General features: G+C 38.9%; 1 protein-coding gene across 3 annotated transcripts in view; it reads right to left on the bottom strand.

The window, feature by feature from the left end:
• The window catches only part of SNAP23 (synaptosome associated protein 23), a 33,281-nt gene extending 14,042 nt beyond the window's left edge, over nucleotides 1–19,239 (bottom strand). The window contains exons 1-4 of one of the 3 annotated variants that reach the window (XM_065871202.1): nucleotides 19,138–19,197; nucleotides 18,075–18,131; nucleotides 892–993; nucleotides 284–325 (exon numbers count right to left, since the gene is read on the bottom strand). In XM_065871202.1, coding sequence (XP_065727274.1) covers nucleotides 284–325; nucleotides 892–948 — 99 coding nt within the window. In that variant the 5' untranslated portion in view covers nucleotides 949–993; nucleotides 18,075–18,131; nucleotides 19,138–19,197. Of the gene's footprint in view, nucleotides 1–283; nucleotides 326–891; nucleotides 994–18,074; nucleotides 18,132–19,137 lie in introns of those variants that run through there. The other 2 variants (XM_065871201.1, XM_065871203.1) reach the window with 2 other exon arrangements.
• Nucleotides 19,240–20,313: the final 1,074 nt, after the last annotated feature.

The following is a 20,313-nucleotide window of genomic DNA, read 5'->3' as shown; positions in this document are numbered from 1 at the left end:
AACTAATCTCCCCAAACCAACACACTTTAACATATTAACCCCCCAAAATAAGTCGCAGACTCATGGTGAATTGTCTTCCTTGTCATATTCCAATACTATCAATTAGAAAAACAAAAAAGGCCCATTACTGCATGGTTTGACAATTTCAGCAATTGCTGGTTTCAAATAATAAAGCTTATTGATACAATACCCTTCTGATTCTTAACAGTAATTCCAGCCTGTGCTATCAGAACCCCTTCTATACAGTTACTATACTTAACTTGATGATTAAACACCTTCTTACCTCAATGGCTAAACCCAGGATTCTCCTTGTACTTTCCAGAGACTAGGAAAAAACACAGAGTTTCAGCATTCTACAACAATTCCCCCCCCCCCACCGCCCAAAACACAGGCCATATTCATAATGCTACTCTATTTTTAAAGATTGCCAGCCCATTCACCTCTCCCTTTAAAACAAAAAGAGAAAGCTTATTACTATAATTTTGGTTACTTTCTTCCTACCAGATGGTCCTTAAGAGAAAATTTGGAAGGTGAAGTTAATGGGATTTATAAAAAATTTAATGTAAGCAGAAATCTAGGTATATTACACAGATATTAGAAAATTCTGTTAAAATTAAATGTCAGAATTCCTCAAATCTAGAGTATCTTTGTTGTAAGTAACTGTTCAGTAATGACTAAAAAAAAAACAAAAACCATACAAATTGTTTTCACTTATTTAGCTTTTTGATAAGTTGAAAAAATAAGGAGCTAGTAATGGTGCTCTAGAGCAAATGCATTCTTTGATATAAAGAGACTAGGAAGAAGCCAAAATGGTCTTCTAAGAAGGTCCTCTCATCCTTCCACTGTGAAAACTGAAAGAGAATTATTACTTATTCCAAGTAAAACCTTTACCTCATCAGTAACCTGGTTAGCCCTCAGCTGAATTTCTTCTGCTGACAGATTATCCATGATGAATTAAAACTTGATAGGTGGAGAAACTGAAATGTGGATATTCTGTAAGAATAAGGACACAAAAAACAAGTTTGTTTGAGCAAAGAGTATATATTTATGGAATTTAGGATACTTGGAAAACACGATAAAATAGCCTATCTTTATCCCTATCTATTTATCTGTCTATCTATCTATCTACCTATCTATCTATATTTCAGGTGAAGAAATTAAGGCTGAGAGATGGTAAGGAAATGCTTAAATGCTAGTTATTACCAGAGGTGAAACTAAAACTCAGGTTTCAGGACTTCCAGTGAAGCACTGTTTCTAATAGGAAAGTGGTCCTTCTACTTTGAGAAGGAAGGCATTACTAGAAGACAAGCTTCAAGAAACTATTAAAATGAATTCCTGGTGTACAATGTTCTTTGTACATTGTCTGAATATGGAAAAGCGATAAGGTGAAAAAGTTGAAGTTAGGTAGTGTTCCATTAGTAAAGTAACAAATTCAAAGTCCTGTGCCTGCAAAGCACAGGAAACATTCTAAAAATGTGCCAGTTGTCCAGGCTACTCATTGGAAAAAATGAAATACTTTCATTCTTAACAAGAAAAGGATAATGCTGATACAGAGAGCTCAGAAAAGACCTAGTTTTTATTAAGAGTAGACTCTCCCTGGGCTTCCCTGGTGGCGCAGTGGTTGAGAGTCTGCCTGCCGATGCAGGGGACACGGGTCCGTGCCCCGGTCCGGGAGGATCCCACATGCCGTGGAGCAGCTAGGCCCGTGAGCCATGGCCGCTGAGCCTGCGCGTCCGGAGCCTGTGCTCGGCAACGGGAGAGGCCACAGCAGTGAGAGGCCCGCACCGCAAAAAAAAAAAAAAAAAAAAAAAAAAGAGTAGACTCTCCCTTTCCAATTACTGTATGGTTTGTTATTTTAGTGAAGTCCCTAAGAAACTGTACAATTATTCTTCTATACTTAGTAACTTAGTAACTCATAGTAACTCAGGAAGTGATCTCACAGACATTCAAACTGAAACACAAAACTTTTAATAGGTGAAGATTCCAAGAGTCCTGCTCTCTAATATTAACAGCGATACACTGTTGTATAGTATTCTTCTTTGAGCAGTCATGTGGAGTAATAAGCACTGTGTGACTTACCTAGGTTGTTTTCTTTTTATTACATTTGCTAGCTTCGTTATTAAAAATTTGAAAACCAATTTTACCAAAGCCCTTTGTCAATGACACATATAAAAGTGTGGTTCACATTCTGGATTTATCCCCAGGGGACATGTGGCAATGTCTGGAGAATTTTTTGATTGCCAGGAGTTGGGGTGGGGGGTGGTAAGGAGGAGTAATGTTACTGGCATCTAGTTGGTAGAGGCCAGGGATACTGCTAAACCTCCTATAATGCTCCTTGGGACAGTCCCACAACAAGAATTATCTGGCCCAAAATGTCAAAGTGCTCAGGTTGAGAAATCCTGCCATGGAGTACACTCACTGACGAGCAGGGAACTTTGTTAACGTCTTAGTACTGAACACTTGGAGGGAAAGGATTTTATTATATCTTTGTACCTCTAACACCTAACAGGATCTGACAGTTTGTACCCCAGTAAATGTGTGCTGAATGAACAAATAAGTAGAAAAACAAGATGTACGCTCATTTAAGTGGATCTTAGAAACAAAGCTACATGTAATAGTAGCACAAAGCCTTCAAATAAACACTAGAACCACAAACCAAAAATTGCCATTACATGTGTATGATTTAGAATGGCCTGCTGGTCACATACAGATATTTTTAGTCACATCCATAGCTAACCAACACTTTTATTAGAATCATCTAAACAAAAAGCGACAATATCCCATTCCTAAGACAGGAAGGCATTACATTTAGAGCCTTGTTTATAATTCTACTGTCATTGCTAACCATTTCAGGATTTAATTAAGATTTTGAGCCTTGATTAAAGACATTAATGCTCATAAAACTACTGTTATTAAAATTATTAAATTGCCAAAATTTGCAAATTTAATCTCATAGCTTGTATGCCATAGTAGGACTGTGGCTCTGCCAAAAGGTTCATATACTAAGATACATAATCAAGATATAAAGGCCTCTCTTAAATTAAGAACTGATCATTCATTAGATATAAGCATAAACAGAACCACATGCTTTATTACCTTGCTAATTGTTTATGAGACTTTAGCTTTAATCACACATATGATTATGCTACAGTTTCTCTTCTGTCAGTCTTTCATAGTTGTAATTATAAAAAGAAAAGGAAGTTGCTTTGTACCCTCCCACCGTTTTTGTATGCTTTTCCTTTCTATAATATCCCCATCTGCCTGCCCAGGCAGTCTTGTGCTTTCCCACACAAGGTTCCTTTCAAAGCCTGTCCTTCCTAGGCGGTACGCTCCAAAGTTATCTGTCTCTCTCACGTGAAACTCCTAAATGCCCCACAGAGCAGAAAGTGTTAAGAAAAGCAATACACACTAATCAGTTAGTATCTGGAAATGACATCCCAATTAGGTTTTCCGATATAGTATACTATGGGTAGGAAGATATTTTGGGAGTAAGGAAGCTCAGATCTCTCAAACTGTATAATTTTGTAATTCTACTCCTAGAAGTGATTCTTGCCAATTACAAGTCAATATTTGTTATTCTCCTAGTAAATATGAGCAAAACTCCATGTAGGTTCAAAGAGAGGCTTGAATGTAAAACTGACCTCTGTCAAACTTAAAGATTCCAAGAGTCCTTGCCTTTAATTATCAAAAAGGCAGATTAAAAAAAAAAGGCAGATATAGCTGGGAAGCAGATGTGAAGAGTCACTCCTGGCATAGCAGTGGTGCCATGTTTTAGGACACACCTTTTAAGTGAACTCAAAGTGCTGCCTAGTACTTCTTTTTTTCCCTCCCTGAGCAGATGACACACAAACAAGAAACAGACTTCTGTAAAGTTCTCACATGTTTGGCATGCTGATATCAGGACAGAGCTGCCTAAGACTTCTCTACTCTGGATTTTTGAGGATGTTGAGCACATTATTATAGTAAATGGGAGTAAGTGAGACAAAGCAGAATTGTAAGGGGAAGGCCAAAGAGAGACAAAGAATAATACTCCCTAGGCTATTTTAGCCTTTACTAAACTGCTCAGAAGTGTCAGGCAGGGTGCAAGCTAGAACTAGCTATATAGCTTTACTCGTATTTATTATCTCCAGAAGTTTTTCTCATGCAGTCAGGAAAGCCTATCCAGAATGGTAGAGTAAAGAGAATTAGAGAAGGGGAAGGGAAGGAAAAATGAAACATCACTTGACACAAAGATTCCATTAAACTTACTTTTCTTAGGTATAACCCAATAGATTAAATATCTGTGTCATTTTCCCAGTGCTCCTGGGAACTTACGCTACATGTGTGCCTTTGAGATGAAAATGCAAGATTTTTCTCATTGCCTTTACATCCTATTTCCCTTACTATGGTTCATTTGGGCTTACTAGCAGACTCCTAGTTATCTTTCTTAATTTCTTTTCTATTATAAACCTTGGGGGGAGAGGGGAGGAAGAAATGCTCACTGAGCATGTACTATGTATCATATAACCATCTAAGTTATTTATATATGTCATTATGTCTGTTATACCACTTTATAGGTGGGGAAACTAAGGCTCAGTTTAAGTAAGTAATTTGCCCAAGGTGACTGAGTAAAGAGCAGATTTATTATTCAAGGCTGGATCAACTCTGAAACCAAGGCTAGCTCATGGTCTGGTAAATAGTCTTACTGTTGGATGTACCACCCCTTAATAAGATATGAGAACTGTTGAATATAAGAATATAGGCTAAGCACTCTACCTGATGGCTCATTTCAAAATTTCAGATACTTTCTATAGTAATACCATGAAATCTTATCTCTTCCACAGACTCAAAGATGGTTTAACTGAAGGAAGAACTAGAAAGACCAGAGTAATCATGGCTTTCATCTGTTTTATAATAATTTAGAACCTGAAAAATATCTACATTAATTTAGAAAATGAAAATAATACTACTGGGAAGAAGAATACAAAGTAAAAAGGACTCAGAACTTAATCAACAGGAGATCCACATGTCTTCGTTGATAAAAATGGAGGGATACTCAGGAAGTAATGAAGAAATAGCACTTTAAATCACTGATTCCTGAAAAGACCAATATAAGAATGATTTTATAAAGTATTAACTCAGTTTATACTGGAAGGCAAGGATTTTGCATTAAAATATTCTACCATTAGTTTCCTGCCTATTCCTTCTCTTAAAACATAGTTAATCACAATGTAAGCTGCTCTATGAGTTACACTCATACAGTTATTACTGTACTCTTTAACAGTTTGATAAAATGTGCAATTCTCTTTGGCATATTTTGATTAGACTTTCATGGTAACTAATGTATTTACAACAAGTAGAAACTTCTGTTCAGAGCAGGCTAGCACAGTGGTGAGTAGTGGGAGCTCCAGCATCCAAATTCGGGCCTCAAAAATGTATTTGTTGTGTGACCCTGGGCAAGCTACCTATCCCCACTAAAGTTCAGTGTCTGCATTTGTAAGATAGAGGTCACAGATCTATTTCAAAGGCTTTTTTGGTGAAGATTAAAAAAGATGATCCATACAAAGTGCTTAGCACAGTGCCTGAAGCATAGCTGGTATTCAAGTGTTAGCCATTATTTCAATATCATTAGGGAAGCAGAAATAGTAGGCAAAACAAAAGTAAAGTAACAATGTTAAATATGAGTGATATCAATGTAAATGCAACTGAAAATAATCGCTACTAATTAACTGTTCCATCTGAAGACTAAATTTGAATATTAAAGTTGATGATACTGTATAGGCTATACTATTTTCATGCCAGTCATGAGGCCTGTGGTTCTCCCACTTAATCAATCAGCTCATGGAAGTGATGCTGGTCCATGAAGGTTACCTTTCAGTACTGGTTAATTAAACTTCACTGCTTCTTATCAAAAAAAAAAAAAAAAAACCATCAAGATGGAGAACTAAACCAAGTTTCCGGTTGAAAGATACTTAGCTAGACAAATATATATAACTTTGCATGTCTAAAAAATTAAAGACTGCCCTTAAATGATTCTTTTTTTCTGGCTAAAGCTGGCAAACACAAACCACAAAAGGGCTTAGGTTATGAAGGTTAGTATATTATACAGTGAACAAAGAAGACTTAAAAAAAAAATCAGATATGTGCTATAATTACCGGAGGGTTAAAATATGGGTAGAAAAAAGTCTGGAAGGGAATCATCAAAATATAACCAATGGCTGTTGTGGTATAGTAGAATTAAGAGTGATTTTTCTTCTTTTTCCAATTTTCCAAATAGTTTGTAATGTACTACTTTTAAATTTCATACATTTATTTTTATTGTAAAATATGATAGTTTATGACAACCAAGAAAAGAGATTTATAAGATTGGAGAAAACAAGGACAAGGAATAAATTCTAGACCCTAATTCATAAGCATAATATCAATTCTTAGCCTTTCCTGAGACAGATCTTCCAGTTGGCACATATTCACAGTAAGTGTAAATCTGTGGAAACATTTCTATCCACTAATTGATGATCACCCACCCCAACCATAAAAGTATAGAAATAATACAGTGGAAACATTTGTCCTAAACTGCTAAAAGTTGTTTAGAGAAAAGGCCCTTGCTACGGTTTGGCTGGGAAACATACTTCACATGATGTGGCAGGAGTGGGTTCTAATGGAGTCTGAATAAGTTCTTAGTACTTTCATGGCAAAATACTAAGAAGTGGATAAAAGAGGATCCCATAAAGAAGCAGAGAAAGTAGCTGTAATTGAGAATTTACAACAGCTCCATCCTGGAGTACAGTCAATCTTCTGTCATAGCCCCTCACCTCCAGTGTATTCTTGTTCTCTAACTTTTCTACTGACATTCAGCACCATCAGGGATTCAAAGAAAATGTATGAAATGAGAAGCCATTTAAATGAAAGCCTGGGACTTCACAGTTGGTGCAGCAGTTAAGACTCCGTGCTCCCAATGCAGGGGTCCCGGGTTTGATCCCTGGTCAGGGAACTAGATCCCACATGCATGCCGCAACTAAGAGTTCGCATGCCGCAACTAAGGAGCCTGCTGGCTGCATCTAAGACTTCGCACAACCAAAAATAAATACATAAATTAATTAATAAATAAATGAAAGTCTGTAGGAGTTGCTTTAAAATAATTCGAAGTTGGGACTTCCCTGGTGGTCCAGTGGTTAAGACTCCACACTTCCACTGCAGGGGGAGCAGGTCTGATCCCTGGTCGGGAGCTAAGATCCCATATGCTATGTGGTGAAAAAACAAACAAACAACAAAGGTGGGGAAATGGGTGGGAGTACAGAGGATGCAAAGAATGGCCATGATTGCTGAAGCTGGGTGAATAATACATGGAGGGTCATTATGCTACTTTCTCAACTTTTTATTATGAAAAAAATTTAAAATATATAAAAAATATTTTAAATGGCAGCTAACTTTTTAATAATGTTTACTCACCATTTTGAAAGTCTAGATAGTGGGTAGGGGATTGAGAGGACTCTAACTACAATAGTTGATATTTATAAAGCATTATACATGCAAGACACTATTCTAAGAAATATTAAAAAAATATAAACACACACACATTCATTTAATCCTTACAACACTGTCTTAGTCCATTAAGGCTTCAATAACAAAATACCACAGGCTGGCTATTTTAAAAGTTCTTGTAAGGGCCCTCTTTATGATTTAAAGCACCCTCACATGGTGGGAGGGGCTAGGAGCTCTCTGAAATCTCTTTTATAAGAGACTAATCCCATTAATGAGGGTTCCACCCTCATGGTTTAAACACCGCCCAAAGGCTCTACCTACTAACACCATCACATCCAGCATTACGATTTTAACATATGAATTTTGGAGGGGAGGACATACAAACATTCGACCCTAGCAAACACTGTTTAATCCCACATTTTACAGATGTACAAACTAAGGAACAGTGAGGTTAAGCAACTTTTACAAGTAGAGCCAGGATGAAACCCAGGAAGAGTGCTCTAGAGCATGTGTTTTCAATTACTGTTTTGCATATTAGATGGAGAGTAGAGAACCACATTATCAAGTCATTCAAATCTGTAGCAGCTTTGCCCAAAGAAAAGTACAGTTGACCCTTTAACAATGCAGGGGTTACGTTAGTACTGTAGTAGGTATTTATTGGAAAAAAAAAAATCTGAGTGTAAGTGTATCCACCCAGTTTAAACCCACATTGTTCAAGGGTCAATCTGTATACACATGAAGTCCCTGTGAGACAGGAAGGCGGCTGGGCACAACCTTTAAAAGAATAGCATTGCCACTGAGGACACAACATAAACTGGTTACATAAACTGGTTAGGTCCAAGATGGCGGAAGAGTCGACTTCCACTAGACCTTGGGCCTCAGTATACGCTCATCATAATACATCAACAAGCTAAATGACACACCCACAGGTGCCATGACAGTTCCGAGGCTGACCATAAAAGGCCAAAAAGTGGGTGGTGGCCCAATTCCTGGAAATCCCTGCCCCTTCCCCAAAATAGCTGGAATAATCTTCCCACTCATTAGCCTATGAAATTACCCACCCCTATAAAAATTGACAACCCCATACCTTGGGGCCCTGACCTTCTGAGATGGCCCACACTCTGTCTATGGAGTGGGTATCTCTCCCTGAATAAACCTTCTTTCATTTTACTATGGCGCTCTTGAATTCTTTCCTACGCCAAGCCAAGAACCCACACTCAGCGGCCCTCCCAGCGACTCACCTGAGAGCTGGGACATGACCATCCTCTCGAGTCCCAATTTCTTTTCTGCCTTTTCCAAGTTGCAAGTCTAATGCCATGCTTAAAGCACATTTTAGAGCAGTGATTCCCAGCCTTGGTTACACGTTATAATCACCTGATGAGCCTTTATAAATTTGGAGGCCAAGGCTGCAGACCACACTAATTAAATAAGAATCTCTGCGGGTGGGAGCCAGGCATCAGTCAGTTTTAAAACTCTCCAGGTTTCCAATATGTGGCCAAGGTTGAAAACCACTGTTTCAGATAAAAGTTTTCATTTTTTAATATACAAACAAGTACTAATGGATGATATTCTCCCTGTTACAATTCTGGTACCTAATAGAGGAAAAATATAGATAGAGGTTAACGACAAAGGACAAGAACAACTTAGGCTTCAAAAAGTTAAACACAGAACTACCATGGGATCTAGCAATTTCATTCCTACATATATTAGAAATGAAAACATATGTCCACACAAAAACTTGTACACCAATGTTAAAGCAGCATTATTCGTAATAGTCAAAAAGTAGGAAAAAACCGAGAGGGGGATGAAGATGGCAGAGTAGCAATGACGTGGAGCTCACCCTCCCCAACAAACACATCAAAAACACCTCTACAAGTGGAACAATTCTCAGGGAAAACTGCTGGAAACTGACAGAACAACTCCTATACAACAAAAGCTACAAGAGAGATCTCCACTTAATGGAGTAGGATAGAAAAAAAGCATCAGGTCAGGATCTGAAACCTTGGGAGGGATCTGGAAGGAAGAGAAGGTCTGAACGGGCAGACTCTCACCCTGGGGAACAAGCAAGTCAAGCAACAATCTGGGCATCCCAGTCCTGGGCGTCTGTGCAAAGGAGAAAAGCCCTGTTGGCTGCTGGGAGAACCACTATGACAGTATGAAGGGCTGGAGAAGAATAGATTCTACTTGGGAGGAGTGCACATTTGCTGGCCTGCCAACAATCAGGGAGAAGAGAGCCTTGCACTGGTAGTTGCCCCATCCCTGCAGATCCTGAGTTCAAAGGTGGTAATAAAAATGCTAATTGAATTAAGAAAGATTATCAACAGAAATGCAGGTCACTGTTACAAAGATCTAGAAACTATAAAAATGAACCAGTCAAAAACAGATAATTCAATTGCTGAGATAAAAAGCAATTTGGGACTTCGCTGGTGGCGCAGTGGTTAAGAATCCGCCTGCCAATGCAGGGGACATAGGTTCGATCCCTGGTCCAGGAAGATCCCACATGCTGTGGAGCAACTAAGCCCACGCACCACTACTGAGCCTGCACTCTAGAGCCTGTGAGCCACAACTACTGAGCCTGTGTGCCACGTGCCACAACTACTGAAGCCTACATGCCTAGAGCCTGTGCTCCAGATCAAGAGAAGCCACCGCAAGGAGAAGCCTGCACACCCCAATGAAGAGTAGCCCCTACTCACCACAACTAGAGAAAGCCCGCGCACAGCAACAAAGACCCAATGCTGCCGAAAATTAAAAACAAAAAAACAAAAAAACAAAAAACAAAAAACTTGGGACTTCCCTGGTGGTGCAGAGGTTAGGAATCTGCCTGCCAATGCAGGGGACACAGGTTCAATCCCTGGTCTGAGAAGATCCCACATGCTGTGGAGCAAATAAGCCTGTGCGCCACAACTACTGAACCTGCGCTCTAGAGCCCAAGAGCCACAACTACTGAGCCCACGTGCCACAACTACTGAAGACTGCACGCCTAGAGCCCATGCTCCGCAACAAGAGAAGCCACCACAAGGATAAGCCTGCGTACCGCAACGAAGAGTAGCCCCCGCTCGCTGCAACTAGAGAAAGCCCGTGCACAGCAACAAAGACCCAACGCAGCCAAAAATAAATAAATAAATTTATTAAAAAACAAACAAACAAAAAACCCAAACGTTCATACAATGGAGTATCATTCAGCCATAGAAAGGAAGTTTACATGCTACAACATGTATGAGTCTTGGAAGCATTATTCTTAGTGAACAAAGCCAGATACAAAAGGCCCCATATTGTATGATGCTATTTATATGAAATGTCCAAGATAGATAAATCCATAAAGGCAGAAAGTAGATTAGTGGTTGCCACGGTTAGGGGGACGTAGGACTGACTACCATTAGGTATGGGGTTGTTTTGGGGTGATGGAAGTATTCTGGAATTAGTGGTGATGGCTGCACAGCCTTATGAATATGATAAAAGCCACTAAATGGCATACTTTAAAATGGGGAATTTTAAGTTATGTGAATAGTATCTCAATAATATCTCTCAGCTTTTCAATAAAAAACAAAAAAAAGACTTAAGGTTGGAGAAAGAATAGTCAAATAAAAGAAAAAAGTATGAGTAAGAATTAAAAGGAAGATAGGAAGGAAAACATTAATTTTGTAGCTTTTCCTACGCTAAACAAACTATTTTCTGCCACAGTGTAAAATCTAAGTTAAGAGATATAGTTAAAATAAATGATAGTAGTTATAGAGTAGGCACCACTGAAATAAAAAACATATTTTACATTAAATGAATCACATTTCTTCTCCAGGGAGAAAAATGGTTGTTGGAAAATAGGGTAGAACAACCACATTAAGAAATACACCTGATGCCCTTCTTCATTAACTTCTTCATTCCAACTTCTTGGAATTCTGTAAACATGCCTTTCTGTATTTTTTTTAATTAATTAATTAATTTATTTATTTATTTATTTTTGGCTGTGTTGGGTCTTCGTTTCTGTGCAAGGGCTTTCTCTAGTTGCGGCGAGCGGGGGCCACTCTTCATTGCAGTGCGCGGGCCTCTCAACCACCTCAGCCTCTCTTGTTGCAGAGCACAGGCTCCAGACGCACAGGCTCAGTAGTTGTGGCTCACGGACCCAGTTGCTCCGCGGCATGTGGGATCTTCCCAGACCAGGGCCCGAACCCGTGTCCCCTGCATTGGCAGGCAGACTCTCAACCACTGCACAACCAGGGAAGCCCCTTTCTGTATTTTTAAAAGGGAAAAAATTCCAAGTTTTCTTTCTTATAATGAGAGAAAATTATTTTTTTTAAACTGGTACTCCTGGCTATTATTAATAAGTATGCAAGAGAAAGTGAAACCTAAATAAGGCAACAAATTCATTATTTATATGTTAGTATATCTGAAAACACTGACTTTTGGAAAAGACTTAAAATGGTCATTATACAAGGTTAAACACTGTAATTCTCATCAATAGATCTTAAGGCTACGCTAAAAACTATGTACAGTTTAAAAACTAAAGGCCAAAAATGTGAAGGTCCACCATATCTTAAATTACATGGAATAAAAATGTTTAAAAAATTTTACAGGTGATTTTTTAAAAATAAATTTATTAATTTTATTTATTTATTTTTTACTGTGTTGGGTCTTTGTTGCTGCGCGCGGGCTTTCTCTAGTTGCGGCGAGCGGGGGCTACTCTTCGTTGCAGTGCATGGGCTTCTCATTGCAGTGGCTTCTCTTGTTGCAGAGCACAGACTCTAGGCACACGGGCTTCAGTAGTTGTGGCTCACGGGCTCTAGAGCGCAGGCTCAGTAGTTGTGGCGCATGGGCTTAGTTGCTCCGCGGCATGTGGGAATCGATCTTCCCCAACCAGGGCTCGAACCCGTGTCCCTTGCATTGGCAGGCAGACTCTTACCCACTGCGCCACCAGGGAAGCCCTTTACAGGTGATTTTTATTTGCCTTATACAATAATGTATTTTCTAAATTTTCTGTAAAAATCACTTTAACATTAGAAAAGTTACAAACATACACTGGTTTTGTGTATGTTTGTGTTTCAGAACACTCTAGAACTTTGTTAACAGCAAAAGTCTATGCTATAACTACAAACCTTTGATTGATAATGAAAAACTAAAAGATAAAAAATGTTGCAAGCTCCAATGACAAAAGAAAAATTGATATAATAGTATTTTTCAAGCCCAGGTTATCTATGGGCATTTCAATTCTTACTCCTATACAATTAAAGTCTACTTGACCACTATTTAAGGAAATAAAATGCTGATTTAAAAAAATCAAAACTCTCAAAAGATAATGCAATACATACAAGAAAAATTTAAATATCCCTATTCTTTGACCTTTCCCACTTTTATTAATTTAGAAGAAAATCACAGATATAAGCAAAAATACATTAGTCCCAAAAAAAAAAAAATACATTAGTCCCAGTATTATTTATAGTGTTAAAAACACTGAAGTGGTCTAAATAACCAGTGATAGAGATTTGACTGAAAAATTACGGTATAACTACATGATGGAATGTTATTCAGCCATTAAAAGTTATTTTTGAAGATGTGATATTCTTCCATATTTAATTTTGATCAAATACATATACATGGTTTGAGATGTCAAACAGTTCTACACCAATAAATAGCAGTTCCCCTGACCTTCCTCTTCTCCCAAAACAACTCCTGCTCCCAGGACCCCAGAGGCAAAATTTTCAACAGTATTAGTTATTTCAGTGTTTAACTCCCAACTTCTAAATCATGCTTATGGTGTTGTTTCTTGATATTTGTCAATTTTGGGTATCATCCACTGACTTTCTACAATGAAGATATTTAGCTCTTATACCTTCCCATCCCCTCCTAGTTTTGATGTTTATCCTCACATTATAGACTGGCTGGCTTATTAAATTCTTGGCTGGAAATCATAAGTTCTAAAGCAGTGAAGAAGTATATTTATTTACCTTTGTCTATCCCACTCAAATGTAGATGACCATAAAATCCTTCCAAGAATACTTCTATTAATCCCAAGGAACCCAGGGTTCCATGGAACACCATTTGGAAAACACCAGCCTACAGAAATTTCTGCTTAATTAACCAATTATGTGTGAACAAAGTTTCTGTTTAATTCTCATCTCAGAGAATTATCTCTAAAGAGAAACCTCAGAGATCATCTAATCCAACTTTTTTATGCTAAGAGAATAAAATGCAACTCTTAGGCTTTCTTTACACAGTCGTTACTGGAGAAGTGGCAGGGGTTGGGTATACTTCTTGGAACAGACTTGATGATAGCTGAGAAAGAGAAAGCAGAGGAGTGAGGTCATAAGAGGGCAAGCGAGACAGAGGTCCAGCTGAAGAGTAAAACTATAGGCCAGGGCTGTCAGAAGAGAATTGGTAAAAACTACCATGTAGCTATGGTGACCTCCCCAAGGGAGCTGAAAACTTCCTTTTGCTGACAGAGAGCAAGGAGGAGTCAGCAGCCTACCTAGTCTGAAGGTGTGGAAGAAAGGAACCCTGGTCCTAGAATTCATCTCTCTCAATACATTCCACAAACATTTTTCAAGCATCTACTATCAAGTAAGGGAACATATTTTGATGCCAAGAAAATTACCTTTGTTTCTTTTGCAATGTTTATTTTATGCTACCTGCCTCCAAATATATACAGTTTTCCTTTTCACTTAAGTTTTCTAATTGTTTTATGCACATAAATTCTGTCTCTCTACAAGACTATCGTCTTCCTAGCCTGAGGCTAAGACCATCTGAAATACTGTCAAGGCCTAGTTGGGTTGAATATGATTTCAGTTATAATTCTCCTGTGACTAAACTTTCTACATCCAGATAAGGTGAGATAATTTAATAAATTGTGTTGAATGAGCATAATGTAGTGGTTCATAACACAGACTCCGAGGTCAGATAGACCCTGAGTTCATCCTAGCTCTGGTACCTGGGCAATTTACTCAACATATTCAAGTCTCAGTTTCCTCATTCGTTAGGATCACAGTTCTACCTCTCAGGGTTGTTTCAGAAATAAAATTAGTTAAGGTATATAAAGAGCTTAGCACAGTGCCTAGCACAGAGCAAAGACTCATGAAATGACAATTATTAATGAACTGCTCATTTTCACTCATGTTATTTGTTATGTTCTCTGTGGCATCTGACTCCTGGTATCAGAATGTTTGAGAAGCTACTCAGAAAGTTTCCAGGTAAACTTAGAATCAGAGCCAAAATACTTGGATGGTTGGGATGAATATTTTATTCAGGTTATTGGAAGCCTTGCCAATCATCCTTACCTCACACGTGGTATCTCATGTTGTGAGTTATTAGGTGCCATTCCAGGTGCCTAATAAAGTACTAGTATATGCCCAATACACCTAAGCAGCTCTTTTTTGAAGACTCTTAAACATGAGTAATGGAGAATAAATGGAAAGAATAGAAAAAAGGATTACAGAGAACGAAGTAGAAATTCAGATATGAACCATCACTTACTGCATAAAAGAATTTAGTTTCTCTTTAGAAATATATTTCATTCTTAGATTCCACTTTTAATATGGAACATTAAAAGTGTTCACACACAAAGAAGAAAGGAAGGAAGAAAAAATGTTCACACTTATACTCACAAAGTACAGGTACATGGTATTCCAAAATACTCTAAACATTCTAGGTTAGGCCAAAAAGAATACACGCTCTGATCAGGAAATTTAATTCTTCCTGAAAGCATTTAGATGAGATGAGAGTCTTATTTATGTTAGGGTTCATTTCTTCCTTCTACTTCCCTCTATAGGAACAACTTTAGCAATTCTTATACCAAAGCCCCAAAGCTATGCAAATATAAGAAGTACACCTCTGAATCATACCTATTAAATACCTTGGTTTCAAAGACCACTGAAGCACATGAATCAAGACAGAAATCATACTACTGAGGGAAAAAGTACCACTAAAGATCACTAACCAAAAAGATCAAAATTACACTTCAGTTTTACAGAAGCACCTATTATAACTTAATTGCTTGATGTCTAAAACCTAGTTTTCAAGTACTGCTCAGCCTTGGAACTTCTGCAATTCTACTCTAAGTGATCAGGATATAATCCTGGGGAGGAAGATCTAGGTGTGATTATAATTAATTATATTGAGCACGTCTAAAGGAAAGGCCGTGAGAACAGAAAAGGGATGATCTATATGAAAGATAAGAAGGAGGCTCAAGAATGCAGCAGTCGTTCCCCAGGGAAGACAGAGACGCAGTCTGGCAGACATAAGTATGGAATCTGCCAGAGAAATACCAAGTGTGAGGTAGGGAGGACTGGCATGGCTTTACCTTGCCTGAGAGAAATATTCATCTAAACCATCCAAGTATTTTGGCCCTAATTCCAAGTTTACTTTGATGCTTTCTGGTAAGTTTCTCAAATATTCTGATGGGAGGAGTCAGGTGCCACAGGCAGAAAACACAAGCATTCAGATCCCTGGAAAGAAATATCCCCCACAGCAGATGGAATGGCATTCTTGTTTATACAAAAAGCAGTACGGTGTAGTGGTTAAGTGGCCAGTATTTGGAGGCATAATGGTTTCAAATCATGACTATTGCTTACTTAACTTCTCTGTTCTTCAGTTTTCTCATTAAATGAGAATATAATGCTTACTTCAAGTGTTGTTATAAGGATTGAGTTAATTTATACAAAGCATTTAGAACCCTGCTAGAATGTAATGCTAACTAAAACTATTATAATTATTCATAATAATTATTAAACACCTCTCAGGATTGTGATTTGGGAATCAAAGCACAATAAACTCTAAGAAAATTGTGATTTTGGACTATTAAAGAAGTGCCACAGGGAATTCCCTGGTGGTCCAGTGGTTAGGATTCGGTGCTTTCACTGCTGGGGCCTGGGTTCAATCCCTGGTTAGGGAACTAAGACCCCATGAGCTACACCACACCGCCAAAAGGAAAAAAAAAGAAGTGCCACAACGTAGTCATGCAGGAATATAACGTGTGTATGTATGTGCCTGTGTACAGAGGGGGCAGGATGGCTTTAAAAGGCAGGTAGGAGAGAGGTTATGATGGGCTTATATCCTATACCAAGAAGTTTGGATTTTATTTTATAAGTATCAAGAGGCAGTCTAAAGGTAATCTCAATTGTCAAACCTTGTTAAAATAAATGTTAAGATTTTAAGATGAGGGAATTCCAGAAAAACATAGTGAACAGTGATTTAAATATTTTAGTAGCAATTCGACCTAAACTGAAATCAAAACCAAAATGTCAGTGACTTAAAGGACTGCAAATGGAATCCCATCTCCACCCCCCAATATTACAAAAAGAACAGTAGATGCTGTTTCCTGGTTCCACAATCCACTTCCTCCAATTGTTAGAGGCACTGGATCCATCTGTTCCAAGCCTCTACCCGCCCAAGACAAAGAAAAAACCAGTCCTTGTCATCTACTTCTCTGTCAGTCTACAGACCTGGAAACAAAATATGGCACTGGAATAAAAAGTTCAGCACTCTTAGATGCAAGCAACATCATATATTATAAATGTTAACATATAAATAATGCAGAGTACAAACACAGTTAAAAAACAGATTTCCAGAATATTTAAGACAGAGGAACACACAGGAGGAAAACAAAGCACCTTAATTCAGAGGAAACAAAACAAAAGGCAGCTGATTTCACACAAAAATGTGAAAGAGCACACATCCTCTTTTTCACTTTTGCTATTCTAATCTACTTTCATCTGGTGAAACCAGATAAGTAAGTTTGTTAGAACTGTGTCACAATAATGAAGGCCATCATCACAAGGCTCACAGAAAGAACAAAAAAAGAAAGAAAAAAAAGAAAGAAAGAAAGGCTCACAGAATTTTGGAGTCCACTGGCCTTAGAGTTTAGGTAGTCCAGTCTTCACTTTCTCTTAAAAATGAGTAGATTAAGCCCAAAACAGTATTTTCCAAAGTGCAGAGCAAGAACAAGAAATTATTTTAGTTGTTATACAAGCAATACTTATGCACTTAATACTTATGTATTTATTATAATATGTACTAGAAAAAGTTATAAAATATAGCAAAACCGTGATTTCACAGATTATCACTTTGGAAGAGGGTAATGTTTAAAAGAAAGTCTATTAAAATTTGATGTAAAATAGTAACACAGATGATCTTCTAAAATGCGTAATTTATGATGGTGGTATGGTTCATGCCAAGTGAAGTACCATAGCTGTCCCATGAGCAACAGGACCTGTTTGTTTGCTCTCCTCTTGGTTCAAGGTTGTGTTCTGAATGATTAGAAGAGATGTGACCTTTAGTTCAGTGAGCTTGTTACTAAAGTTGATTTAGAGTAAAAGAAACAAACACTAAGATGCATACAGAAATTCTACTGTTTGTAGGAAAGAGTATAATATTGTTAAGAAAATAATGGCACAGTAAGTCATTCCTCTTCTGGAACTAAGATAACAGCAATTTTCTAGTGCATACTCACATACCACAAGCACCTAAAAAAAGAACTCTAGCAACACTGATAAATATTTAAGTTGTAGGTTGTTATATGATCATTTTATTTACTTTAACATGACCTGTCGAAGGAGCAGGGTAATGTAAGAAGAGGTTTTTCTAATATCAATATTTGTTAAAATTTATATGAATGTGTTTCTTCTCATTACCTCTTGCCAAAGGAATGAATGACCAGTGATCACTGGATGCCTTTGGCATCAACTTTACTGGTGGCAGAAATATTAATATTTTTAAATTTTACTATGAAATATTTTAAGATTAGATGTCAAAGTATTCTTGCTAATGATGTCTCATGAATTTCAAGTGTGGTATTTTCCAGGCAAGACAAGAAAGTGGGAGAACCATTTCTATCTGGTCATAGCTGCAGTATTTCACCCGGACATCTGAAAACCAGTCTTAAGGGCACCAGGGCAGATGGAGTAATATCACTCTCAATTCTCGAAATATCTGCTACTAAGAAGCTACATTATTTTCACAAGGCAAAGGGAACACTGTCAGAAGCTGCCAGTGTCCATAACTCTCCTCTCCCAATAGCCCCCACCCCTCCCCGAAGTAGATGACAAGTAGCAAAAGGCAAAATACTACCCCTTTCTCATCTTCTTTTCCTACCTTTGACGACTTTCGGTTTCCTCTAACTCCCACCTGCCTTTCCTAGTATTGTGGTGACTAACAATGAAAAAAAGTCCCAGGTAAAATAGTACTTTCCAGGACTTTCCCCCCGCCCCCCTTACTCCGTGGAATTCGATCTTTTACCCACCCTTTCCTTCGTGTGTCTTCAGTAAAGCCGCGAGGTAAGAATGGACTTTCCTGGAGAGCATGGACTCCCCAATGCCATGAACCTCAGAAACCTTCAAACAACTAGTTCAGAGTTATCTGGTCACTGTGGCCACCATACAGTCTATTAATCCTGATCGCAGCAACACTGCGAGGGTGGGAGATGAGGGAGTGGGAGTTTACCTCTGCTAGGTTTCAAGGAAGGGATCAGAGAACCACCATCTCTCCACCCTTCCTCCTCTAGCCCCTAGATACTCTCCAGGCACCTCAAGTCCTGGATCCGGGCCGGACCTGCCCAGTCGGGGCCAGAGCGCCCGCTCCTCCCCTTAAGCCCGACGCCACCAACTTTTCAACCGTCACGATATACTCTTTTTCCCTGGGATTATGATCACAATCTTCACTCGGCCAGCTCGTTCAGCCCCACTCCTGGAGACTCACCAAGCAGTTCCGGCCACTCCTCTCCGGCCGCGGCAGCTCGGACACCCGCAGGCCGGACTCCAGGCTGCACCCCAGAGGCGGCCTTTTTGCGCCTGCGCTCGCCGGCCCTGCGCGCCTGCGCATTTCCCCGGCGCGGCGGGCGCGGACACACCCCTGAAGCTGGAGCCAATCACCGTGCGAAGGCTTTAAATCTCCTTGCCACGCAGGCGGAGAGCCTGGGGGCTCGCCCGTTAACCGGATAATTCGAGTCCCGCGCGAAGTTGGGAAGTGTTCACACAGCAAACATTTACTGAGGGCAAACAGTGTGCCAGGAACTGTGCGGGATGAATGCTGAGGAAAAGAAGGCGAATAGAATGCCTTCCCTGCCTTCTGTCTAGATTTGGGAGAAAGATATGTAAACAAATTATGGTGGACTGAATATAATGCTTGACATATAGAAAATCCGAGGCGCTGCTGGCGCACAATGAACTAAGCGCTTTATTCCTAGGGGTATCTGGAAGGGTTCCCGGAGGAAGTGATTTGAATCATGAAGGATAAGTAGGAGTTCCCCCGGAAGTCCGGGAGGGAGATAGAGATTTCCAGACTGTGGGCACTGGAGAGTCCAAGAACATAGCGCATTCTGGAAATTTCCTTGTAGTTCATCCTATTTAGAGGCTTAAACTTCATCGTATATCTTCCGGTGAAGGGGGGAATGAGTTTTTAAAAGTTGGCAATGGCCAGATCTTGGAAGATCTTGCATTTTTGGACTAGTGAACCTGCACTTTACCATGATCACTGAAAATATTGAAGGGTTTTAAGCAGGTCTGGAAACGGTTCCAGGCACCTCTAAGAATAAAGCATAGTGCTGGAAATAAAAAGAGTTTCAAAGGAGTTGTCTGTTCCTAAGGAGTCAAGGAAGATGAACCCTGAGAAATATCTTTTCAATTTACTAACAATGGTGATCTCAGTGAAAGCTATGTGGTGAAATGATGAGGTTGAAAGATAGATTGTACTAGTTTGAAGAGAGAGGAGATGCAGAAACGGGGACAAACTGTACGGCTTTTGGAGAGTTTGGTCTTGAAGGGAGGCTGAAAAGAGGATGACAAGGGGTCAAAGTTTTTGTTTCTGTTTTTTTGTTGTTATTAGAATTAAGACAGGAGAAACTTAAGCATGATAGGGATACTGAGAAAAGACTTT

This window comes from Phocoena phocoena, chromosome 2 (genome assembly GCF_963924675.1).
Source record: "Phocoena phocoena chromosome 2, mPhoPho1.1, whole genome shotgun sequence".
NCBI lineage: Eukaryota > Metazoa > Chordata > Mammalia > Artiodactyla > Phocoenidae > Phocoena > Phocoena phocoena.
This window is presented reverse-complemented; position numbering and strand designations above follow the sequence as displayed.